A 27,393-nucleotide genomic window follows, 5' to 3' on the forward strand; every position below is an offset into this window, starting at 1 on the left:
ATTCCACGCAAACTTTCCTGCAGCTGCAGCATTGGCACCCCTTCGTACAACCACACAAGGTGATCTCCCTCCAAGCTTTTGGCTTTTAGATAACAGCGAGAGTAGCCGGAGCATTAACTGACTTCCCATTTTGGTCACTGGAGGAAGAACAGGATGTGGCAAGTGAGCTTGTGAGATAATTTGATAGAGTGAATGCATGATGTGAAACTGCATCTGAGGTTGGTGGCAGTCTTTTGTGCACGATCTATACAAAACAACGTGACTCTTGCTTTATTGCATGTATCAACCTTGGGCACACCATACATCTTCCAGATGAATTTCTCTGTTGATATCGCTATCGTCGTCTGTGAGAGGGCCCTTGCCAAGGCCAATAAGATCAGTGTGATGCTTCTGGAACACCTGTCAGGCTGTCTTCTTACTGGGACCACTGAACTGAGACACACTATCACAGCCAGTGATGGCATGGAAGGTAAGTAGGTTGTCCACTTGATCTAGCAACATATGAATTTCATGTACTGGAAAATACTTTGGAGCCTTTGATGTCCCAGCTTTCATGTAGAGATGTGTACATCCCATTATGTCATCAAATCCGTGATCAAATGCAAGCAGCGCCACCAACAGGTACGTCCATCAGACTGGTCTAACTTTATGGCACTTGAGGGAAATAAAGCAGATCTCACTACTACTTTCAAAACCATCTGACTGCACAGCCCAAAATATGAACCAGTGGTTGTAGTATCAGGGGGGTTTGCCGAAGCGACCAATGTCAAGACATGGGATCCAGATCGGGCAGGTCTCCCCTCTGAGGGCTGACTACGAAGAAGCTGACCGTGACTGATTTTGCATCGATGCTCATATGGAAACACTGGTGTCAGCAGGTGATACCGACGTGCTTCTTCTACCTCTGGCACATTGGGACAGAATGGGATGTACACATCTCTATATTAAATCTGAGACGTTGAAGACTCCACACTATGACAGAATGGGATGTACTCATCTCTACATGAAAGCTTGGATGTCGAAGGCTCCAAAGTATATTCCAGTACATGAAATTTGCATCAAGTGGACATGTTACTTACCATCCATGCCATCACTGGCTGTGATAGTGTGTCTCGGTTCAGTGGCCACAGTAGGACAACAGCTTGGCAGCTGGTGACTACGGGGGTTCCACAAGGGTCAGTTCTGGGTCCTCTTCTTTTTCCCCTCTACACGTCATCTCTGGGTTCTGGCATTCGTTTGTATGGCTTCTCCTACCATTGTTATGCCGATGACACCCAGCTGGTCGTCATTTCCCCCCTCACGGCTCTTTTCTGTCCTGGCCCCGCAGTGGTGGGATAAGCTGCCCACTGGATGGATGCACCTGGATGGTGAATTAGACCCCGTTTACACCTTGCATTAAAATGCGTTTTTGGTTATCAGATTGCAATCTGATCGCGCTAAACCACATGAAAGTAGGCCTACAGGTGTAAATGCGCCCAAAACGTTTTGAGGACGGATTGCGATCCGATCGGCCAAACCACCTCCGGAGGTGGTCAGGGACGCATGTCGACCACATTTAATAAAAGTGTAAACGGGAATGCTTTTTTAATGCGGTCCTGTTCTATTAGCGATTGACTGTGATAAGCTCACTGATATCAGGTCAATGCCAAAACCCTTCCTGCTTGGACAGCAGGCATAATCAGAATTCGTTGTCACATGGTGCCCCCTTGTGACGGAAACCAAACATAGCAGATGATCCTGAGTCAAGAACAAGGACAAATCCGACCAAGCTCGTCAATTTTACAGTCTACACACATTTAATTGTGCTGTATGGAAATAGATGTGCAGCATCAAGCAATCACTCACGCATGGATGTAGACAGACAGTTGGTTCTCAGAATTGTATCTTTTATTTGAACTGCACTGTATGCTAAATGTTCACCTTGTACAAGAAACAAATACAAACACTCACACTAAAAACAAAACATACTGCTGGCTGCCTCTTCTTCTGCTATTGTTGGGACACTAAGTATGAGTTTTGCTATTGCTCTTACAGAGTACAGGATGCCCCAAAGAACCTGGCCTTCAATAGAACAAAGAAATTATAAGTAAGAGAGAAAGAGGGTGGATCACATAGGACTATGGTTATAGGAACATTTAACTATGCAATACAAATCTAACAGGACTCTGCAAAACTCTTCAACACCAGAAACATGGGATGCGTCTTGTTATATAAAAATACCACAATGGAGGGGAGAAGGGAAGAGAGAAAATATCCAGACTAACCAGATTATTCTTTTTTTTTTTTCCTTTCTCAAGACAATTTTTTGGGAAAAAACAATATCAGCAAAAAAGTGTTTTCCTGAGTCATTAAGGAATGAAGTGTGTTTTTTAACCCTTTTCTGTTCTCAGAGATGTGACATGAAACTACACTGCCTGAACAGGCATCGCAAACTACTTCCTGTTGCCATTGAGAGGAAGACAGACTGTCCATTGGTCACAGTTAAGGAGTCACATGGACATGTCCGTCAGTCTAGCCACCAGAGACACCTAGAGCCAGAGTCATGTTGCAGACAGGGGAAACAGTCACACAAATGTCCCCTGTTCTGATGAACAACATTCTCTTGACAGCTGCACAAAATGTCATCTTTCCTCAATGATGACGAGCACATGACCTGCTCTGACTAATAGTGGGACATGTCTTCTAGAGTCCTTCAGCAGACTAACAGCTAGGAGATAGCGGTCTTTATGAGGATGAGACATAGTAGATAGAGAGACCAGATCGCCATAACAAACTCCCTCCTCTGTCCCACTTCCCACTGAGCTCCAAGCCAGACAAGAATAACAATCAATTTAGAGTATGTGCTTGTTGAACACGGACCAACACACTGACTTTATTGAACAACACTGACCATATTGCACAATATTTATAAGTTATGCCCTGGAGTTTCAGAACAAAATGTTCTGCTGTTATGATTTGGAATTGAAGAGTTGGAAAACTGTCCCGAGTCCAGCATTTTCACATTAGTTTCACTCAATACAGATAAGGTTTTTCTCCATTCTGTCAGGTGTCATATTTGGTCAGCGTTGAGCAAACTCATACTCTGTTGGGAATGTTGTAATACTCTGCAGCTGAGGGTGGAAAATTGAAATTACAAAGACAGCTGCAATGTAAAAACGCCCTCTGGTGGTCAACACCTCTAAGTGACAGCTGTGTAAAACTAGTGACATGACCTTGTCAGGAAAAGGGTTAAAGTTCACTCTCTAGATTACCATTACTGATGAGCAATCTTGTTTTTTTCCTTTTGTTTGATGAATGATAAATATATATATAGTTTATAATTATTTTTAGTCTCATTTCTGCCTTTCACACTGAAGATCAAAAGAAAAATATTCTCTTCTGGGAGGGGCAATACAGAATGGACCGAGAGGAAACCTAACAACACACAAAGTTACATAAGAAGACGGGGGCAGAGGAGGCAGGTGTATGGGGTGGGGGGTGGGGGTGGGTGGAGGAGGGTTAGGAAGGGGGGGGGTAAGGTCCAGTAGCACATGATGTCAAAGTTCCTGTTCTCCCATTGGTGTCAAGAAGCTGGCCATCCAATGTGCTCTGAGGTGTGGTTGGGGAAGCGAGTCTCGTCATGCTCCTGTGGTGCTGGCGCTGGACTCGTCCCAGACGACGGGCGTCTCCCAAAAAATAACATCATCATCATCATGAAAGAGTAGCTGTACTGAACCAAAGAGACAGAGAGTAAAAACGAAAACGTTAAGTACAAATCCGTGGAACGCTTCACTGTTCCCAGGGCTGAGTGGCAGCCGCTTGTGTGTTCACTGTCTCTTGGTCCCGGTTGGTTGTCGGTGGGTTGTTGGTTGGTTGATTTTGAGTGTGACGTGGCTCTTTCCTCTCAGCTGCTATTGCTCGGTGAGGTGCTCTCTGGTCTCGCCGTGTTTGGAGGGCTGGTTAGGCGAGGGGGCCTGGGAGGGGTGTGTACCAGAGGGCAGGGTGTGGGCGATGGGCACCCCCCCTGGCACCATGCCCTCTATCGCCCCCGGGATGCCCCCCGGAGCCACGCCCACCACGCCTGGTGGGTACCTGCGGGCAGTCAGAGGCGGGGGTCAGACGACACACCTGAGGTCAAAGGTCAAGGTTCTACAGGTCCCCTGGGACCCTCGTGACTCTAATGCCGGGCTCACACTACACAAGTTTTAAAATCCTAACCGAGTTCTAAATCATGTTCATCTCCTGAATCTCAAACATGCACACACTACAAGATTTTAAAATAATGACTCATCACACACTACAGGATATTAAGATTATCATGCCAGAGGGAGCAACGAACCAACTGATGTCTCCCTGTAGACTTCTCTCTCATTGACTATGGTAGTCTTAAAGTAGTGACATCATCATCCAGCTTTTAAATCCTAAATATCAAACATGTTTGATATTATCGGGGCTGCCCCGATGAGTCTGCGAACGGATCGGGAGGATTAAGATTAGATCTGTAAACGCCTCACATTACAAAATAATCTGGGCTGAACATTGGTACCGACCAACGTTCCAGACCAGATTTTTAGACCTCTGATTGTCGGGAGGGGTGAAATTGGGGATAAATCATCCCAAAAATCCTGTAGTGTGAGCCCGGCCAAACAGAGTAAGATGACCAGATAACACCAGCTGCTTCCCCTTGATATCTTACTCTGCGCTCACACGTATGCGTTTCAGGCTTCAACTTTGACGCTTCTCATTCACTTTGAATGGAGCGGCATCAAGCGTTGCCGAACGGAATTGTGGTTGCGTTGTGGTTCAGTTGCGTCCCGTTGCTCATGTAGCTTGTGTTGAGAGTTGAGAAAAGTTCATTTTTTGATGCGTTACCGCAGCCGTCAGCCAATGGGTTTCATTCATGAGCCGCTAATGTCACAGGTTGTTCATGCCTCTCGTCCGCCACCATTACTCAACTGTTGTAATGTTGTCTGTACGCCGGGTACTATGTCACTTATTAAAATGTTAACAGTTTTTCAGGCGAGAAAGTAACTATGTAGATTCTCGAAATGTAATCAGTTTATCAAAATACCCCCCTCTTGACTTGTTTTGAGAGATCGCAGGCTGGTGCTAGCTACATGACAGGCTTAAAAAAGTCATTTTGGACAATGTGATTGGTCGTTGTTGCGAGCGTCAGGCCCGCCCACCATCAAGTGTTGAAGCAAAGCCTAGCAACACATACGTGTGAGCGCAGCGTTAAAGGGGCATGCCAAGATTTGGAACATTTAGCTTGTTTTTGCAGCATAGTAGACGAATGCAGAAGTTTCTGGCAAAACAAGGTAAACATTTCAAAATGCTTGAGTGTCCCTTTAAGAGCAGAATAATGTAGAAGTTTCTGGCAAAACAAGGTAAGAGATTAAAAATGCTTGAGTGCCCCTTTAAGAGCAGAATAATGTAGAGGTTTCTGGCGGTAATCATGGCAAAACAAGCTAAACAATGTTTGAGTGCCCCTATAAGAGCCAGTCCAGTGAGTGTGATTCGGATACTAGTCCATGATAGTTATAACCGACATCTCCACAATTCCACAGTTTATCAGTGAACAAAACGAAACATTAACAGTGAAAATTCAATACGGTCACTCTGAAAGCATGGCCCCATGCATGAGAGAGAGAAAGAGAGGAGTCTCACACGTTGAAGGGCTGTGTGTCATGCTTACTGGACACACCACACACGCGCACACGCACACGCACACGCACACACACAGTCTTTACCCAGTGGTTGGTTGGTGTAGCACTTCTCTGGTGCAAATGGGGGAGGGGGGAGGGGTATTTGGGGGGTCAAAAGGGACACGTGGCACACAGCAGGGCAGGTGAGAGAGGGTCTACCCAGGACCGCCAGGTGCCGGCCAGGATCTGAGGATGGTATTTACCTTCTCCTGATTTAGGCATTAATTTTGTCTTGGGGGACACCGGACGCTAGTGCCTGAAGAGTTTGGTTCACTTGGCTGTGTGAGAGAAGCACATGGAGGGAGGGGGCAGACTGAGATCAGCAGGCCCAGAGCAGGGGGGTGGGAGGGCGTGAAGGGCAGAGTTCTACCCCTAACAAGCTACTCTACTAGGGGGGCAGGAGGGGGGCTAGCTAGGACGTAGAAGGTAGACATATTTACACCGATACAAACTGTTTTCTTATCATTGCTACTCATCAAAGTGTATTTTCATTCATCACTAAGACAATGGTTGAGAAATGGAATCAAAGCAAACTATGAAAAAATGGGAAATGGTGACATAAGTGGCACACTTGGCAGTGCGCTCTATCCTCCTACCTGTAGGCGGCGCCGTTGAGTTCAGGGTGGACGCCTTGCTGGTCCATAACGGCCCACGGTGCCGTGGTGACAAAAAACTCCTTGTTGACGCAGTTTCTTAGGCTGTCAGGGATACGGCCTGCGCACGCACGCACACACGCACACACGCACACACGCACACACGCACACACACACACACACACACACACACACACACACACAAGAACAATGTGTCAGTTATAACAGAGGCAGGGAACACGCATAACAAGGCCATAACTTCTTATAGGGGGATGAGACAGAGGGCAGCTATGTGCTAATGAGTCCGGCGTGACAGACATATCGCAAATTAACATCATTGGACAATCTGGATGTTATCTGGGAGGCCCCACTCTGCTCAGCTGGGTGGGGGGGGGGGTTCTAATCATGACATCGGGAAAAAAAAGACGCACATTCGTAACTGGTCACATCACATCTGACCTCTCCCTGTGGAGTAGGGCATTGTGATGACATAAGGGGTGTGTTCGGGGGTGGGTGAGGGGTGGGGGGGCGTACCGGTGATGGCTCTTCGGATCTCGGTGGCGGCCGCCTCTCTCATCTCCAGAGAGGCCTGCTCGCTGTACCAGGCGGTGTGCGGCGTGCAGATCAGATTAGGGGCGTCCTTCAGGGGGCCCTGGGCAAAACTGAGAGAGGGGAAGACAGCGAGAGCGAAAGAGAAAAGAGAGAGAGAGCAGAGACGAGAGGGATGAAGAGAGGGAGAGTTGAAAGCGAAAAGGAAAGAAAAAGAGAGAATGTCAGATCAGTCATGCAGGGCAGTGGCCTCTTCATCTCCTCCTGTCTTCCTAGCTGCTGTGGCTACATTCTCCTCCTGTCCTCTCCTCTTTTCCTCTCCTCCTGTCCTCTCCTCATTCCCTCCTGTCCTCTCCTCCTGTCCTCTCCTTATTCCCTCCTGTCCTCTCCTCATTCCCTCCTGTCCTCTCCTCCTTTCCTCTCCTCCTGTCCTCTCCTCATTCACTCCTGTCCTCTCCTCATTCCCTCCTGTCCTCTCCTCCTGTCCTCTCCTCATTCCCTCCTGTCCTCTCCTCATTCCCTCCTGTCCTCTCCTCCTGTCCTCTCCTCATTCCCTCCTGTCCTCTCCTCATTCCCTCCTGTCCTCTCCTCCTGTCCTCTCCTCATTCCCTCCTGTCCTCTCCTCCTATCCTGTCCTCATTCCCTCCTGTCCTCTCCTCATTCCCTCCTGTCCTCTCCTCCTGTCCTCTCCTCATTCCCTCCTGTCCTCTCCTCCTGTCCTCTCCTCATTCCCTCCTGTCCTCTCCTCATTCCCTCCTGTCCTGTCGTCCTGTTGCTCTGTGGCTGGTGTGTGTAGGGCCTGGCTGCTGATATGACTTGATGCAGAGCAGTGCGGGTCGCTGGCTATGAAAGGCTCCCGTTTGTCTACACATGGGGTTGGCGGTGCGGAATAGCTCCACCGCAGCGAGTTCACACGCCTCCGTTTCAAAGTGCCCGCCGTCACGGACGACTCGGAGCTCCCCCGACACTGCCGCCACGCACGAATAACACATCAGCGGCGATTACGGTCTGTGTGGGGGGCGGTACTCCCTACAGGACATGGTGAGGGTAAGCAGCAGTGGGTGAATTGCTGGGGGAGATTTCCCCCCCTCTGGTTTTGATATCCCCTCCTCTGATCATTCATTTTTGGGGATACGTTTTTACATGGATGTATTAATAGAACATCGGTAAGTGACAGGATGAATATTTTATAATAATACAATTATTGTTGTGGGTGATAAGCGGCCAATCGGCAGCATGTATTGCTTTTGTTTTGCTATTCTCATCCTCGATATTAGGCGATAGCCAAGTCAGCGCAGCACATTGTCGCGGCCACCAATTTAGCCTCTTTTTCACGAGACCAATACCAATTTATATTTTATCTTGTGTTCCAGATTTTCTTTTCAGCCTTGCGGCCTGGCCTACCGGTGAAAGTGCGCGTGATTGTGGACCAAGATGGATCCATGCTGAATGTTAGCCTAGAAATTTGTCGGGATAGATGGCTGGTGTTCAAATTTGCTTTCAAGGCACAGGCCTACTGTAACAGTGATTTGATGTAGCCTCTAATGCACATAGGGCCTACCTTTAACTAGCCTACGCATATCACTTTTTTTTAATGAGGTCTAAAGGTCTATGATGAGGACGGGATAGCTCTACATTCATAGCAGTGATCAATAACCTAACATCGTATGGTTTGTCCTTTCTTTTAGCACCTTGTTGGGTGTATATAAGAATACAATAAGAGCATACAGTCGTTTCCTTTGTTCTGATGTTTACATTTGTTCAATTTCAATTACATTTTATTTGAAAATGTCCCCCCCTCTGTTTTTTGTTTTTTTTTACAAATTGCACCCTGGTGAGCAGTGTCCACCTTGTTTGACCCCTACTGTAGGCTGGACAGCATTGCAGTCAAGAAGCCCGAAGCTATAGAACACAATACCTATAGATATCAGGGAAATCAGCTCGCTAAATAGTTTTTTAAAAGAAAGAAAGATTTTTAATAAAAGAAAGCTAAAAACGTATCTCTCTACTTTAGCTTTTAACTAGCTCCTTTTGCACTTTTTTCTTTTTTAATGTATACAATATTTTATTAAATTGTAATTTTTACACTGTATTTTACTTGATTCTTATCTTTATCTTTTATTGTGTTTTATCTTCCATCTTATTTTCCTGCTTTTTGTTTATTTTATGTCTATTTTTATGTGAACACAAGAGTGCAGAGAAATGGAGGCCAATGACGGAGCAGAAGCAGTCAACCCTGTTTCATCGGGTTTCATCTGACAGTAAAACCATCTCCTCCACCCCCCTGTGGGTTTGAGTTCCATCTCTTGTTACCCTCAAAGCTGTATACTGTAGGCGTCTATGACTCATACTGCGCCCCTCTTTCTGTGTGTCTGGGTGCATGTGCCCTCCACCCCCCCCGACCACTACGCTCTGCTACCTCTGGGTGATTGGTGGCCCTGGTGGCCCTGTCAGTCCGAGGCCCCTGCAGTCGAGTGACAGGTCACGGCTCTTCTCTGTCCTGGCCTTGTGAGTTCTGGGGGGTAGTAGTATACTGACTTCCTACAGTATGTTAAATGCAATTATTGTAATCTTCTGTCGCTTTGGATGAAAAGTGCTAAATGACTGTAATGTAATGTAATGTGTGCGTGTGTGTGTGTGTACAGTATATGTGTGTGTGTGTGTGTGTGTGTGTGTTTGCACATATATTGTGTGCTTGTGAATCTGTGTCTTTCTGTGGATTAGTGTGTCTTTTTGTGTGCATCTGTACATGAGCGTGTGTCTCACCTGAAGGGCTCTGTCTTGTGGACGTCCAGGGTGTGTGTGTGTGTGTGTGTGTGTCTCACCTGAAGGGCTCCGTCTCGTGGAGGTCCAGGGTGTGGGTGTGTGTGTGTGTGTGTGTGTGTGTGTGTCTCACCTGAAGGGCTCTGTCTCGTGGACGTCCAGGGCCGCCCCGCGTATCCGTCCTTCCTTCAGGGCCTGGGCCAGGGCCTTCTCATCCACCAGACCCCCCCGCGCCGCATTCACCAGGAACGCCCCCTGACGCATCTACACGCACACACACACACACGCATACACCCGCACACACACAAAGAAACGCACACACAAACGCACACACAAACACACACACACACAAATGCATGCACACACACACACACACACACACACACACACACACACACACACTCATACGCATGCACACACATGTAAACACACACACACACACACACACACATGGAGGGAGACACAGGGAGATATAGTCAGACAGGAAGTCAGAGTGATAGGAAACAGTCATATAGTCGTTCAAAGATCTAAAAAGAGGAAGGGAGATTGAGAGAGAGAGAGAGAGAGACAGAACGAAAGAAGCAGCCATCTTGAATCTGGAAATCTGCCTGAGGGTCCTGGCGCACATCACACAGGGACAGAGACGGGGATGAAGGCTTAATATCACCTGGTGAAGACCTGTCTGTCTGACCTCTGATGGAGTCCTGGATCTGAGGTCCTGAGCGCTAACGCAGGCCAAGGGAGGAGCTGATAGCAGCCTTAGAAAAAAAACTATTTGCAAGTATAATAACTCGGGGAAAAAAACATCAAATGAATATGCTGGGAGTAATCCCAATCCTAATCTTAACAAAAATCTTAAATCCTGAGCATGAAAAGCCCTCACACTGCCAGGCAGTCTATTAAGGGCACACGCACGCACAAGAAAGGCCCAGTGTGAAAACTACGAGTTGCTGCTAATGAGCGTTTGGGGAAGGAGAAATTGACACTTGAGAAAGCTGTGGATCTTAGCTGCTAGAAGTAGTTTAACAAGCCCCCCTCCCTCACACAACAAGATAAGTACAGACAGCGAGAGAGACAGACACGAGAGATACTGTAGCTTGACAGGGGCGAAATGGGCTGTAGAAAAGTTCTCTCTCTGGTGCAGCTCTCCTGTCGTCCTGCAGGTGGCAGAGTAGCAGGAGCCTGTGCTCTACACGCTTCCTGCGTTCCAGGCCTCCTGATGTGAGGCCCAGTCGATATATTGGATATATCTGCTGAAACCCTGGGCTGGCCCTAATTGCCTTTGACTGAGCAGAAGAATGAATTGGTTTCCAGCTCATAATAAAGAGCTGAGTGTGTGTGTGCTGTGTTCCTCCACAGTCCTGCTACTTTGGACCTTGCTGACAGTGATTCTGTCTTTGGGCTTGTGTACCTCAGCTATTTTATGGTGGAGTTGATGAAGTGTGTACTGTTTGTGTGTGTTTTGCTATATTGTGGGGACAAAATGTCCCTATGAGAATAGTTAAACCAGAACAACAGCCACTTGTGGGGACACGGGGATGGTCCTCGCAAGTTTAGGGTTAATTTTAGGGTCAAAGGTTAGGGTTAAGGGCTTCAGTTACAGTTATGAGTAGGGTTAGGGTAAATATTCACTCATATTCCTCCATTCCTCCACATTCCTCCAAGCGGGCCGGGAGGAGAGGACAGGAGAGAAGGAGGACAGGATAGAAGGAAAGGATGAGAGAAGGATGAGAGAAGGAGGAGAGGACAGGAGAGGAGGAGAGGACAGGAGAGGAGGAGGACAGGACAGAAGGAAAGGAGGAGAGAACAGGAGAGAAGGAGGAGAGACCAGGAGAGGAGGAGAGAACAGGAGAGGACAGGAGAGGAGGAGGACAGGATAGAAGGAAAGGATGAGAGAACAGGAGAGAAGGAGGAAAGGATAGGAGAGGAGGAGAGGACAGGAGAGGAGGAGAGGACAGGAGAGAAGGAGGAGAGGACAGGAGGAAAGGTAGAGAGGATGGGATTAGGGTAAACGAACATGGCACTATGGGGGCACCAGGTAGGCGCTGGCGTTCTCCCTAAATTATCAATCCTATGTATTCTAAAAGGGTTAAGGTCAGGCATATGATGGTTAGGCTTAGGCATGTGCTCAAGGATGGTTAGGGTTAGGGTTAGAGTAAGGGGGTCAAGGGTTATGTTTAGGGTTAGGTTTAGGGCTAGGTCTAAGTGGTCCCCACAAAGATATATGCTGAAGTCGTTGATGAGTGGCTGGTCGTGTGTGTGTGTGTGTGTGTGTGTGTGCGCGCGCGGCCGTCCGCGTCGTCCCGTACCTGTTTGATGGTGAAGTCGTTGATGAGTGGCTGGTTGTGTGTGTGTGTGTGTGTGTGTGTGTGTGTGTGCGCGCGCGCGTGGCCGTCCGCGTCGTCCCGTACCTGTTTGATGGTGAAGTCGTTGATGAGGTGGTGGTTGTGCTCGTTCAGGTTGCAGTGCAGGGACACACAGTCGCTCTGGTAGAGCAGGTCCTGGAGGGTGTAGACGCGCTGCACGCCCAGCGAGCGCTCCAGACCGTCCTGCAGGTACGGGTCGTAGAAGATCACGTTGAAGCCGAACACCTTGGCCCGCACCGCCACCGCCTGGCCCGAGCGACCTGGGGGCATGCGCGCACACGCACACACACACACACACACACACACACACACACAGGGAGAGGAACATAATATTAATATACAGAGTCAGACACACATACATACGGATATGTACACACACACGCCACACCCCCCACACACACACAGGGAGAGGAAAATAATGTGTTAATATTAATATTAATATGCAGAGTCAGACACACATAAATATGGACATGTACACACACACACACACACACACACACACGCCACATACCCCACACACACCCCAAACACACCCCACACACACACGCACAGCTGTCCTCAACCTAAAGACCCCACTCTGTCACTGGGGGGGGGGGGGTGCTCAGCTGGTGCTATTCTCTGTGCGTCTCCACAACAGGCTTCCATTAAAGTCTCAATGCCTCTCACTCCCTCTCTCTCCTACACACACAACCATCACTCCCTCTCTCTCTGCTACACACACAACCATCACTCCCTCTCTCTCCTACACACACAACCATCACTCCCTCTCTCTCTGCTACACACACAACCATCACTCCCTCTCTCTGCTACACACACAACCATCACTCCCTCTCTCTCCTACACACACAACCATCACTCCCTCTCTCTCTGCTACACACACAACCATCACTCCCTCTCTCTCCTACACACACAACCATCACTCCCTCTCTCTGCTACACACACAACCATCACTCCCTCTGTCTGCTACACACACAACCATCACTCCCTCTCTCTGCTACACACACAACCATCACTCCCTCTGTCTGCTACACACACAACCATCACTCCCTCTCTCTCCTACACACACAACCATCACTCCCTCTCTCTGCTACACACACAACCATCACTCCTTCTGTCTGTCCTACACACACAACCATCACTCCCTCTCTCTGCTACACACACAACTATCACTCCTTCTGTCTGTCCTACACACACAACCATCACTCCCTCTCTATGCTACACACACAACTATCACTCCTTCTGTCTGTCCTACACACACAACCATCACTCCCTCTCTATGCTACACACACAACCATCACTCCTTCTGTCTGTCCTACACACACAACCATCACTCCCTCTGTCTCTGAAAGGCCCTCCGCTGTGCTCTGCTCGACCTTCCTGCCTCCCTGCTGGTGCTGTGAATGGAATCAATAAATCTGTTCGGCAACTCAATGTCCCCTCTGGAAACAGCAGCCCCCCCCCCCCATGTTTTTGTGGATTCCCATTTAGGATGTTTCATTGTCGTGTGGGGAAGGCTGACATACTGCACAGCAATGCAGAAACGTGAGCTTCTGAATCCGTGAGGCACTGTAGAGGAATCCGCACTGCTAGGAAATCCGAGCCGAGCCAGGTTTCTCAAGGCCACAGCTGACAGAATGTTCCGGGGAATCTTTGTCTTTGTTGACTTTGTAAACCGCACTATTTTGCGTGATTCTGGCTGATATTTTTCAGTGACCCTGTCCTTTCAGTGACAGTTGTGTGTGTGTGAGTACATGTGTTTGTTTGAGTGTGTGTGTGTATGTGTGTGTGTTTTGTGTTCTGCTGCACCCCTTCTCTCCAGCAGGGATCAGTCTAGTGTGCAGAGTAATTCACTCCTATTCTCTCCTGGAGATGGGTTTTTGGCCCAGCTGGCAGACATTTTCATTGTTGCCCTTTTCCCTCCTCCTCCTCCTCCTCCTCCTCCTCCTCCTCCACCTCCTCCTCCCTCCTGCGATAGTGAGGCTTATGTCAGCCCATGGGAGTGCAGACAGACGGACAGACAGACAGACGGCTAGGTCTTTCGTTCCCTGGTTGCAGCCACTGGGCCCTTAGTTGGGGGTCCGGGGGTCCGACAGGCCCCGTTATCTGCGGTGTCAGGGAGCCGTAGTGAGACCCCTGCTCTCTCCCTCCAGCCCCTGGCATCCCTTCATAAAGCCCATTGTCCAGGGAGAGGTGGGGGGCTTGTCTGGCCGCTACTCTGGGTACAGGGACTTCTGGCGCCGACAGGATAGAGAGAGAGAGAGAGAGAGAGAGAGAGAGAGTGTGTGTGTGTGTGTGTTGTCGGTGAAGCGGGGAAGGTGTGTGTGTGTGTACTGTGCAGAAAAGGTGTACTTTGGATGGGGCTTGCGAAGAACAGGGCTGTCCATCTGCCAGCCTCGTGTTGAGAGGGGGCACACAGTACACACACACACACACACACACACACACACACACACACACACACACACACACACACACACACACACACACACACACACACACACACACACACACACACACACACACACACACACACACACAGTACACACACACCCGTACCACAAGAGGCCTGATTATGGCAGAGAGGAGTGGACAAGGACTGGGAGGCAGAGAGAGAGAGAGAGACGGAGGAGGGAGGGAGAGAAAGAGAGAGGGAGAGAGAGAGAGAAGAAAGAGAGAGAGGGGAAGAGGGAGAGAGTGTCAGGGAGGGAATGAGGGAGAATAATGGAGGAATAATGTGAGCACTAGAGGGCGGGATGAGAGGAGGAGGAGGAGGAGGAGGAGGAGGAGGAGGAGAATGGCCTGCCTACAGGGAGGGGGAGGGACATAATCTGTGAGAGAGAGAGGGGGAGAAAATAGCCTCATCATGGGAGAGATGAGAACAGAGAGAGAAGAAAAGAGACATGGAGAGAAGACGGGGGAGATACAGAGAGGGAGAGTAATAGAGGGAAGAAAAAGACATGAAGAGGATAGAGAGAGAGCGACAGAGGGATACAATCATAGTGAAAGAGATAGAGATAGATAGAGAGAGAGAGGGATACAGACAGTGAAAGAGAGAGAGGGGGCAGAAAAGAGACATGGAGAGGATGGAAAGAGAGACAGAAACAGAGAAAGAGAGAGAGAAAGAGAGAGCGACAGGGAGGGATACAGACAGCGAAAGGGAGAGAGATACTGACAGAGACAGGCTCAAAGACATCATAAAGCAAAGAGAGTGAGCCTATCGTCTAATGTTTGTTATCGCTGTCGTTCCCCACCGAAGCCGATGAGGCCCAGGGTCTCCCCGCGGATCCGCGCGGCGCCGGACGCCACCTCGCGGATCTGTTCCACGCTCTGGACCCGCGTGCCCTCGCGGAGGGCCTGGTAGAGCCAGGTGTTACGGCGGTACAGGTTGAGGATGTGGCACATGGTGGAGTCGGCAGTCTCCTCCACGGCCGCCGAGGGGATGTTACACACGGCGATGCCTGCAGGAGGGGACACACACGCACACACACACACACACACGCGCACACACACACACGTAAAATGGACAATCTTAACCAATCCTGGATTCTCTAAATTATCCTTCCCCTTTTTAACACCGTTCCGCATAGTGATGATGTAATCGTGCAAAACAATACAACACCCACAGTCAGCCAATGACCTCTCTTATTTCCCCTGAGACTCACCCTGAGACTAGCCACGCCTGCTCCTCCCCTCTCCCCTCCCCTCCCCTCTCTTTTCCAGACACAATAGCTTTGGACTCGTCCGTGGCAGGGCCCTCCTGGTGAGTGGGTGGCAAGCAGTCACCGACAGTCTCTCTCTCTCTCTCTCTCTCTCTCTCTCTCTCTCTCTCTCTCTCTCTCTCTCCCTCTCAGGCAGGGGAATGGCAGCTCATGTCACTCTCTCCATCTCTCTCCATCTCTCTCTCTCTTCTTTACTCTCCCCATCTCTGGTCTCTGGTCTCTCTGTCCCAGTGGGGCTGTGGTGTTCTGGGGTGGTGAAGGGGGGGTCCTGGGTTCGTACCCAGCTCTCCGGCAGCCTTGATGTCGATGTTGTCGTATCCGCTGCCGATGCGGATGATGATCCTCAGGGCCTTGAACTTCTCCAGGTCCTCTCTGGTCAGGGTGATGGTGTGGTACATCATGGCTCCCACCGCCTCGTTCAGCACCTGGGGGCCGACGCACACACACACACACACACACACACACACACACACACACACACACACACACACACACACACACACACACACACACACACACACACACACACACACACACACACACACAAACACACACACACGCACACAGACATTACATTATATTTACAGAAGCCACGTGGTCGTGAACGTTAAACACTTGATATCTTCAGCCACAGGACCTTGCAGGTTGACCATGGTCTTCCTCTCCAGGACCCCCATTCTGAGCACACATCTGGACCCTGTGGTTCTCAGGGGACCCCTGGCCCTCTACGTCTTTTTTTTTTCATCTACGGCAAGAATTACATTCATAGATTTCCTTTTCAGCAGGTTATTCATGCCATCTTTTACTGACGTTTAACATAACAGTATGATCGGCTCTGGCCTATGATTTTTTATTATTAATATTATTATTATTATATAACTATTATTTTAATATGGTGACCACAGCATTCAAAAGAATACATTTTTTATTCATCAAGTCAGTCAGATACATGCGTTAGCCAACTTCACCCTGCAGATCATGTATAACAGTGTGGGGCACGTACTGTAGCAGCACCACTCCAACTAAAACCATACTGGAGGTACAGTAGCAATCGCTGTAAAGCCTCAGTTTAGATCTTTCTCTTAAAAAAACGTAGCCATATTTCCCCGTCATCTGGTTAGCCTCCGACATCTGCTGACAGGCAACGTTAGCGAGCCCGTTTGCGTTAGCTAGCCTACGTTATCACCCCTCAACCGAAAGTTGTGCCTATCAATTTTTTGTCGAGATATGAGGGAAAACTTGAGAGAATATCTGTTTCTGTTAGAACTGATTGAAAATAATTTTGTACTTGATGTTAAAACTGATTTTAAATGATTTTATGGTTAATTGCAAATATTATCAAAGGATTCAGCGGCAACCCTGGAGTGGCGTCATGGCACCCAGTTTGAGGAGCCCTGATCTAGACGGATGGTGATGGGGTCCCGACCCAGCCTGGCCCTGCTGGTATCAGAAACCACTGCTCTGAATTCACCTCCAGCCGGGATAACTAGATTATCTCTGCACTGATTACTGTAGCTGATTAGCCTCCAGTATCCATACAGCTTTTATTGGAGCCTTGTCCCAGCTAGGTCTCAGAGATGCTAATTCAAGGTTAAAGCGCTCCTGACACACACACACACACACACACACGCACATACACACACACACACACACACATGCACGCACACACACACACATGCAGCACACACATACACACACTAATAAAAACAGACACATACACACTCTCACTCACTCACTCACACACACACACACACACACACACACACACACACACACACACACACACACACACACACACACACACACACACACACACACACACACACACACACACACACACACACACACACAATTTTTCTCGGTCTCCCTCTCTCTCTCTCTCTGCCTTCATGCTGAGCCCAGGGGCCTCGGCTGTGCTGGAGACTGCAGCATGAGGAATGACCAGTGAAAGGCTTCGTGAGGGAAATCAGTCCAGAGTGTCGTTTACTTAAACGGAAAATGTGACCTAATCTGGCTATTTCCTCTGAAACTGGAGCCCTTTAGGCTTGGAGAAGCATCATTTGTGACAGGGCTGGGTCAATGACACAAAGCAGAGGCCTCCGCTGTCACTTTATGTGTGCGTGTGTGTGTGTGTGTGTGCATGTGAGTCTGTGTCAGCGGCATGTGTTTGTGTCAGCGTGTGTGAATCTGTGCGTCAGCCTGTGTGTGTGTGTATGACTAACTGTGTGCACATTTCTATGAGTCAGCCTGTGTGTGTGACTGTGGTTCAGCCTGTGTGTGTGACTGTGGTTCAGCCTGTGTGTGTGTCTGTGGGTCAGCCTGTGTGTGTGTCTGTGGATCAGCCTGTGTGTGTGTGTGTCTGTGGGTCAGCCTGTGTGTGTGACTGTGGTTCAGCCTGTGTGTGTGTCTGTGGATCAGCCTGTGTGTGTGTCTGTGGGTCAGCCTGTGTGTGTGTCTGTGGGTCAGCCTGTGTGTGTGTCTGTGGGTCAGCCTGTGTGTGTGTCTGTGGGTCAGCCTGTGTGTGTGTCTGTGGGTTAGCCTGTGTGTGTGTCTGTGGTTCAGCCTGTGTGTGTGTCTGTGGATCAGCCTGTGTGTGTGTGTGGGTCAGCCTGTGTGTGTCTGTGGGTCAGCCTGTGTGTGTACAGTATGTGTACAGTACGATCCGGAGCATATGACTCCGCGGCTCACTGCATAGGGATGTTATGACGATGAGGTCATCCAGCCAGTGGGCGGGGCTGGGAGGAGACGGGCGGTGGGGTCACAGCGCTGAGGGACCGGTGGACATTTTACACCTGGTCCCGTTCTACGCACAGCTGTTCTGTCCTGTAAATACACTCTGACACCGTCCAGTCATATGACAGCGTACGCTAGTGTAAAATATAAACAAAACACATCATGTCCACCTTCTGGACAAAGGGTGGGGGGGTTGGGTTAAATGAAAAGGTGTTTAGTATCGCCGCCTCACAGCAAGAAGATCTCCGGACCTTTCTGTGCCGAGTCGGCATGTTCTAACCGTGTTCGCAAGGGTTTCCTCCCAAACAACCAAATACGAAAAACATGCAGAAGAACAGATGATCTCCAGTCCCGCCCCTGACCAGGACTTGGACTGAGCACTTGGACTTGGTCCTCCGGGCGACATGAACGATGGCTGCCCACCGCTCTCGGCGGCGCCCTGCAGGCCGATGGCTTGGGATGGGAGAAACGGGGAACAGTTTCCACCGGCAACAGCCCAAAAAATAGCACGTGTGTGCACTGTGTGCCGTGTAGCCGCTCACTGTGTGCCGTGCGTGTGTGTCACGTGTGTGTGTGTCACGTGTGGCCGAATAAAGACCCCCCCCCCCGGGTCGTGTCATTTCATGACACCACAGTGAGACAAATAACAGATTCAACTAGGGCGCCGGCTCTGGGAAGTCTAAACGCTTTGCCGCGTTCGTCTCGCTGAAGTGGCGTCTCGCGTCTCAAGCGCACGCATGCTCCCTCAGGCTCGGCCAGTGGAAATTCCCGATCACCAGCGGCTCGGGGTTGGGCTGGCTGGCGGTGACGGAGGGGTCTGGAGCAGGTGGCTGCCAGGTTCTACGCTCACAGACCTCTTCACTAAAATAGAACATCTTAGCCTAGCCGGAGACCGTCTGTCTGTCTACACGCACAGCTCTCGTCCTCCCCCCCTCTTAACTAGGAAAAAAGAGATGGGGAGAGATTGTTTTCCATTCCGTCCACCTGCGGGCATCCTGACAACCAAAAACCCCGTTATGGGTCACCGCCGGGGAGGTGAACATTAATAATCATGTTTTTCCATGATAAGACAAAAGCAACACAAACCACTACGCACACACGCACGCACGCCGCCGTCTCCTCCCCCTCTCCAACCGCCAGCGCCTCACGCCGCTTACGTTCCAGCCCCGGGTCCGAGATCAATCTGATCTCTATGCAAATGTGTGTTTTTTCTCTCCCTGCACACACACGTTTCCCCATTTTAATAAAAGCGGAGGGGACGGACGGGGTCTCTCTCTCTCTCTCTCTCTCCCTCTCCCTCTCCTGCAGACAAAGATAACATCTGGGGGAGATTCAGATCTTCGGTGGCCCGGACCGTATATACATATACATATATATATATATATATATTTATATATATATATATATATATATATTCCGCAGGCGCCTGAACTGCATATGAACCAATAAGGTGCCTCGACAAGCCGGCGGAAGGTAATCACACTCCCCCTCCCCGCTCTGTATTAGAACAATGCCGGTGATATAGGCTGCCGAGCACTTTGCCACCAAGTGACATTAAATCATAACGAGGCCACTTCATCCTAACTGCCGAGAGCATAAAGGCCAATATAGTGAGCTTCGCATATTAGCGTCATGTGAGGAAGGGAGAGTGGCGTTCGGGGGGAGAGAGAGAGAAAGAGAGAGGGAGAGAGAGAGACAAAATGGAGACCGAGTGAGTGAGTACTGAGCTGCAGCATCAGCCATCTGTCTAGTTAGATGCTCCCAACGGTGGGAGTGTAAAAGTGAGGTACTGTGTGTGTGTGTGCGTGTCTGTTACCTTCTCATGGATCTCCTGGGTGGACTGGGCGTCGCAGAAGGCCACTGTGGCCAGGTCTTTGAGGATGGGCATCTCCACGGTGCAGTCGCGTCCGTCGAGCAAGGCCACCAGGGGGCGTGGGTGCATGGGCCCGTTCATGATCTGGGGCCGGATACCTGAAGAGGGAGAGGAAGGAGAAGAGATGAAGAGAGGGGGAGAGAGAGAGAGAGAGAGAGAGAGAGAGAGAGAGAGAGAGAGAGAGAGAGAGAGAGAGAGAGAGGGAGGGGATGAGTATCTATGCCAGGATCAATAGATGATCACATTTCCTGTCACACGGTGAAAATAAGCACAGCCCTTCCCAGTTTCCACACGGAGAGAAAGCTGCGCTACAAACCAGAAACCCACTTCCAACCCCTGGAAACAATGAGCTACCCCCACAGAGATGGAGTTAGACACTCCCCCCCCCCCCCCAACACCAGACACCCCACCCCCCCAACACCAGACACTCCCCCCCCAACACCAGACACCCCCCCCCCAACACCAGACACCCCCCCCCCGCCAACACCAGACACCCCCCCCCCCAACACCAGACACCCCCCCCCCCCCAACACCAGACACTCCCCCCCCCCCAACACCAGACACTCCCCCCCCCCCAACACCAGACACTCCCCCCCCCCCCAACACCAGATACTCCCCCTCCCAACACCAGACACTCCCCCCCCAACACCAGACACTCCCCCTCCCAACACCAGACACTACCCCTCCCAACACCAGACACTACCCCTCCCAACACCAGACCCAGCCAGACCCAGATCAGGGAAGGTCAGGTCCCTGGCTCTCCGATGGCGGCGAGGTCCTGATGAGGTTGTAGTACCAAGGGCTCCGCTGAGCTAACAAATGCAGCTCGATAAATCGATGGACAGACTGGAGACTGGATTAGCCCACCGCTGCACTTACGGGAACGCTCAGTCTCACCTTGCCCTTCCTTATGGCTCTGGATCACTTAGCCACACACACACACACACACACGCACACACACACACACGCGCACACACACACGCACACACACACACACGCGCACACACACACGCACACGCGCGCGCGCACACACACACACACACACACACACACACACACACACACCTAAGGCACGATACATTGCAATACTGCAATACATAATTTACAGATAATGTTAAAATAGAGCTGAAAATACAACTCCATCTCCCGCTCCCTGGAGGTGATCTTGAGGGGGCGGAGGGAATGTAAGGACATTTTAAATCCATTTAAGACATGAAAAATGTATATGACTGAATTCTATCCAAAATGTTCTATATCTATTCCCCGTCTTGCTCTGTAAATTTTCCTTGTGAAAAAAGATTCTGTTAAGATACTGTACCTCAAAAAATCGATATAGTATCGCGAAAAGAAAAAAAAGCTATATATTGCTGTATCGATTCTATTGCACAGCCCTAGACGCATGTATGCATACACACACAAAAACATAAATGCACACATGCATGAGCGCACACGTATGCGCACACGTACACGCAGACACACACACACACACACACACACACACACACACACACACACACACACACACACACACACACACACACACACACACACACACACCAAAGCACTGCCCTGGAGAAATGGCAGCTCTCTTCAGAGTTCAGAGAGAGGTTGAGGTCTATGTTTGCCTTGGTGTGAGTGGCAGCAGCTGCTGTGCTGAGAGAAAGAAAAGACAGGAGAGAAAAAGAAATAGAGAGAGAGAAAGAGAAAGAGAGAGAAGAGAGAGAAAAACAGACAAAGAGAGAAAGAGAGAGCGAGAGAAAGAAAGAGAAAAAGAGAGAGAGAGAAAGAGAGAAAAGAAGAGAAAGAAAAAGAGAGAAGGAGAGAGAGAAAGAAAGAGAGAGATGGAAAGAGAGAGGCTGATGTTCACCCAGGCTCAGCAGAAGAACTAGTCACAAGTTGAGGCGTGGCTGTGTTCAAAAAGCAGCTTCAATGAAGAGCCAGCGCCTGTCCTACCCCTGACCCCCGACCGCTGACCCCTGACCCCCGACCCCTGACCCCCGGCCGCTGATCCCTGACCCCTCGCCGTACGCCGGAGCCCCCTACTGAGGTCCAGCACCGTGCCCAGACGGAGCTAGTGGTCCCAGGAGGCCCGATCTCCTCGCAGGAGACGTGTCGCACGGAGGGGACGGACAATTACCAGGCCTGGTTCACACAGCGCTAACGAGACACCGCATCAATATTTATGCTGCTAGCTGGGCTGGGCAGATACTGTAGATCCTGAACTCCATCACATCACCATCGCCTGCACACCGGCTACATGACAAGAGGGGGAGAGACGAGCAGAGCCAGTGTCATATTCCTGAGCCTACATTGTGTGTGTGTGTGTGTGTGTGTGTGTGTGTGTGTGTGTGTGTGTGTGTGTGCGTGCGTGCGTGCGGGCGTGCTGGTGTTGGTCTCTGGTGGCTTGTCAGTAAGATAATTATCTGTGTGCGTACAGATGAGCTCACCGTTTGTGTTGAGTGTGTGTATGTGTGTGTGTGTGTGTGGTTTGTGTGTGTGTGTGTGTATGTGAGGTGATGATGTCAGCCCCTGCTGGGAGAGGAGACGAGGGGCGGGCCTGGCCAGCGGGTGAGCGAGCGCTGTTTAGGGATCTGCTGGGCAGGATTAGAGAGGAGGAGAGGCAGATTAGGGGAGATGAAGGTGAGATTAGGAGTTCTAAAAGGTGGAGGGGAGAAAGTTGCACGGCCACAGAAAAACATCTCTCCTTCAAACACACCGTCAGAGAACCAGACGGCTTGGAAGAGGAGAGAAAGAGAAAGATTACAGCGTTAGCGTTAACAAGGCGGATTAAATACTACCACCGTTCCTCTTCAACTTCCCAGCTCAACACCATGTTAAAGAGGAGGAGGTCAGAGAGATATGAGAGAGAGAGAGAGAGAGAGACGAGAGAGAGAGAGACGAGAGAGAGAGACGAGAGAGAGATAGAGAGAGAGAGGAGAGAGAGAGAGAGACGAGAGAGGGAGAGAGAGACGAGAGAGAGAGAGAGAGAGAGACGAGAAAGAGAGAGAGAGAGACGAGAGAGAGAGAGACGAGAGAGAGAGACAAAAGAGAGAGAGAGATGAGAGGAAAGAGAGAGAGAGAGAGACGAGAGAGAGAGACGAGAGAGAGACGAGAGAGAGAGACGAGAGAGAGAGAGAGAGAGAGAGAGAGAGAGAGAGACGAGAGAGAGAGAGAGAGAGAGAGAGAGAGACGTGTTTTCTCTCTCAGGCCAGAGAAATCATAGCAGAGGTGTTCCGTGTGCCTTCCGCCTGTTGTCATGGTGATCACTTAACGGGGCTTCTCCTGGGCTGTAATGCACTTTATTTTCGGCGGTGACATCTGTGCCAGGGAGTCGGAGAGACGAGAGAGACACACTCGGGCCCTTTTCCCCCCCCCCCATTGTGTGACTGTACCCAAAGACCACCCCCCCCCCCCCCACACACACACACACACACCCGATCTGATCCCCTCCCTGATACAAGTGACATGGGTGGGAGGGTGAGAGGAAGCCTTGCGATTAGGTGTCCCTCCCAAGAGAGGCCCAGCTGTGACCAGCTGTGGTGAATATTCATGCGGACAGCTGGTGATGACGGTGCACTGCTCCGCTCTGGGGAGGGGGGGGCACGTGTGTGTGTGCGTGTGTGTGCGAGGCACGGGTTTAGGATGCGTGCATCGTGGCCTGCGAGTCTGCGTGTGTGCGAGAGATATGTGTGTGTGTGCTCAGATCAAGGCAGAGTCCAGGACTCTTTGAAGTGTTGTCAGTTGATAGGATAGAGAGACAGAGGTAGAGAAGAAGATTGGGAGAGAGAGAGAGAGAGAGAGCGCCTTCTGCTCTGTTTGGCACGCAACGCTTGCCCCGTAAGTCACACAAAATATTCTCACACTGACTCCCCAATGACACGCAACCTTCAACTACCCACTCACAGGCTGCCATTTCCCCTGGTGGGTAAGGTACAGTGGATAGGGTAGAGAATGGAGGGTGTAGTGGGTAGGGTATGGGTGGGTAGGGTGTTGTGGGGTAGGGAATAGTAGGTAGGGTATTGTAGTATAGTGGGTAGGATTTAGTGGGGGTGGGTGGGTAGGGAAAAGTGTGTAGTGGGTAGGGTATACTAAGTAGGGGGCAGGGTATAGTGGGTAGGGTGTAGTAGGTAGGGTATAGTGTATGTATAGTAGGGATGGGTAGTATGGTGTTGGCGATGGGGAGAGAGGAGTTGAAGGAGGCTTTGAACCCGCAGGCGGGAGACAGTGTGAAGAGAGTGAATCATCTGATGTGTCACATGCTGACCTTTCAACCCAGGCAGTTACTGCTCTCTCCATCTCTCCCTCACTCTCTCTCTCTCCCTCCCTCCCTCCCCACCTCCCTCCCAGCTGAATCCTCCCTCCGCTCAGTCTGTTCCTCCATCCTCTCTGCCTCCTCACAGCCTCCTCTCGCTCTCTCCGCAGTCCTCATCTCATCTTTCTCTCTGTCTTTATTCTGAGTCACCTCTTTTACTCGCCTCTCCGCCCTCCTGTTCCTTGTCCCTGTCCTCAACGTTTCCCTCTCTCTCATTTCTCTCTCCCTCTCTCTGTCTGGTCTGGAGCAGAGCTCTCCTCCGGTGTGACAGATTGATTCTCCCTCGGCTAGGTTTGATAGAGAGGCGATGAAGGAGGGAGGGAGGGAGGGAGGGAGGGAGGGAGGGAGAGGAGAGGAGAGGAGAGGAGAAAGCGCACTTCCTCTGTGGACCAGTCAGATCCAGACACGCTCTGCGAGAGAGAGAGAAAAGAGAGAGAGAGAGAAAGAGAAGGAGGTAGGGGGAGGGAGAGAAAGAAAGGGAAAGCGAGCAAGAGAGGAGGTAGCCATTTTGATTTTCTAAGATTATATTTTTGAGAGTTCCATGAACCGGAGTACGTGACTTGAGGGAAGAACAGATTAAATATAGGCGAAAACGGAAAAATTATATTTAGCGCCCAGAGACGGCCTGCGCCTGACCTCGGCCCGGGGATACCAGCGCCCAGACGGCGTCTCAGAACATCACGCTCTCTCCAACAACACTTCGGCCACAACTTTCTCCCTCTCGCTCTCTCCCCCTTCCTCTCTCTCTCTCTTCCTCTCCCTCCCTCTACTTCTCTCCCTGCTGTATTTCCTGGACAACAGCATCTGCTGGCTGGGTCTCTCTCTCTCTCTCTCTCTCTCTTCCTGTCTCTCCCCCTCTCTCTCTCTCTCTCTTCCTCTGTCTCTCCCCCTCTCTCTCCCTACCTCCCTCTCTCTCTCTCTCTCTCTCTTCCTCCGTCTCTCCCCCTCTCTTCCTGTCTCTCCCCCTCTCTCTCTCTTCCTCTCCCTCCCTCTCTCTCCCTTCCTCTGTCTCTCCCCCTCTCTCTCTCTCCCTCTCTCTCCCTTCCTCTGTCTCTCCCCCTCTTCTCCCTCTCTGATGCGGATGACAAAGCGGGTATTCAACAAAGCGAAGCAGAGACAAGGCATCATGACCCCCCCACCCCACCCCCCCACTCCCGGGGTCTCATCAAGCCCTCTCCTCTCCTCCGGGGGGGGGGGGGTGTTAGGACAGCATGATACACGGCACTCTTAATTTCCCTCTCCTTTAATTAATCCCCCCATCTCCTCTCCTCCTCCTCCTCTCTTCAAACGCTCCTCAGCCCACAGCCTGGACGAGGAACGCTGAACAGGCAGCAGCTGTTGTTGGTTTACTACCTGCCAACGGAACACACACACACACACACACGCGCACACGCACACACGCACACACACACACACACCCTGCGGAGTGCTGATCTGTGTAATGATGTGCTCTCTAGTGGCTTCCTGGACTCGCTCAGCTCTTGAACAGTGTCTATACAGTATGACCCCTTCCACATTTCATGTCTCACTGCTTTTCTGTGTGTGTGTGTGTGTGTGTGTGTGTGCCCCTCTGATCATTAAACGCATATTGACAACACAGAATGCCTACACTCTCACAGTGGAAGATACTTATCAAGAATTACAGTGGGTGAGTCACTTCTATTACATCTGGCCATAGCAACAACACAGTCCTCTGCATCACCAAACACCATTTGGAGGTGGATCACACAAGATCAAAACTCCTCGAAAAACCACCTTAAGTACCCCGGAGAAGGAAAGAATGAAGTTTCCGAATTATTCTTATCATGACTGATAACCTATAAGAATCAGCTAGTTTGATGAACAGGCTGGTTCCTCCGGCATCAGACGGCTCTGAGCCCAGGAGCACCCAGCCTGGCCCTGGTCCTCCCAGCCTGGCCCTGGTCCTCCCAGCCTGGCCCTGGTCCTCCCAGCCTGGCCCTGGTCCTCCAGCCTGGCCCTGGTCCTCCCAGCCTGGCCCTGGTCCTCCCAGCCTGGCCCTGGTCTCCCAGCCTGGCCCTGGTCCTCCCAGCCTGGCCCTGGTCCTCCCAGCCTGGCCCTGGTCCTCCCAGCCTGGCCCTGGTCCTCCCAGCCTGGCCCTGGCCCTCCCAGCCTGGCCCTGGCCCTCCCAGCCTGGCCCTGGTCCTCCCAGCCTGGCCCTGGTCCTCCCAGCCTGGCCCTGGTCCTCCCAGCCTGGCCCTGGTCCTCCCAGCCTGGCCCTGGTCCTCCCAGCCTGGCCCTGGTGCTCCCAGCCTGGCCCTGGTCCTCCCAGCCTGGCCCTGGTCCTCCCAGCCTGGCCCTGGCCCTCCCAGCCTGGCCCTGGATCCTCCACACCCTGGAGTCAGACAGACGGCCCCGGGAGCACTTGGTCTGGCCCTGGCGGCAGGGAGAGCTCTGAGGCCAGATTTTCCATGATGTGGTCAGAGCTGGGAGTCCCTGGCTAGGACAGCTGCTGATACATGATACACTCTACTAGAGGAGAGGAGAGAGAGAGAGAGAGGCGAGGAGAGGAAAACGAGAGGAGAGAGGAGAGGAGTGGAGAGGAGAGAAAGAAAGAGGAGTGGAGAGAAGAAGAGAAAAGAAGAGTGGAGTGCAGAGGAGAAGAGGAGAAGAGAGGAGAGGAGAACAGAAGTGGACGAGAGAAGAGAGGAGAAGAGGACAGATGAAAAGAAGAGGAGAAAAGAAGAGGAGAAGAGAAGAGAAGAGTGGAGTGCAGAGAAGAGAAGAGAGAAAGAGAAGAGAAGAGAGAAAGAGAAGAGAGAAAGAGAAGAGAAGAGAAGAGA

General features: G+C 50.8%; 1 protein-coding gene across 2 annotated transcripts in view; it reads right to left on the reverse strand.

Moving 5' to 3' along the window:
* Positions 1 to 1,950: 1,950 nt before the first annotated feature.
* ctbp2l (C-terminal binding protein 2, like) overlaps positions 1,951 to 27,393 on the reverse strand; it is a 93,394-nt gene continuing 67,951 nt past the window's right edge. Inside the window, exons 3-11 of one of the 2 annotated variants that reach the window (XM_084455884.1) lie at positions 20,224 to 20,378; positions 15,955 to 16,099; positions 15,207 to 15,413; positions 12,001 to 12,215; positions 9,723 to 9,853; positions 6,812 to 6,939; positions 6,281 to 6,398; positions 5,888 to 5,962; positions 3,981 to 4,071 (exon numbers count right to left, since the gene is read on the reverse strand). In XM_084455884.1, the coding sequence (XP_084312010.1) occupies positions 5,899 to 5,962; positions 6,281 to 6,398; positions 6,812 to 6,939; positions 9,723 to 9,853; positions 12,001 to 12,215; positions 15,207 to 15,413; positions 15,955 to 16,099; positions 20,224 to 20,378 (1,163 nt within the window). In that variant the 3' untranslated portion in view covers positions 3,981 to 4,071; positions 5,888 to 5,898. Of the gene's footprint in view, positions 4,072 to 5,887; positions 5,963 to 6,280; positions 6,399 to 6,811; positions 6,940 to 9,722; positions 9,854 to 12,000; positions 12,216 to 15,206; positions 15,414 to 15,954; positions 16,100 to 20,223; positions 20,379 to 27,393 lie in introns of both variants that reach the window. The other variant, XM_084455885.1, reaches the window with a different exon arrangement.

Source organism: Borostomias antarcticus (assembly GCF_949987555.1).
Source record: "Borostomias antarcticus genome assembly, chromosome: 22".
NCBI lineage: Eukaryota > Metazoa > Chordata > Actinopteri > Stomiiformes > Stomiidae > Borostomias > Borostomias antarcticus.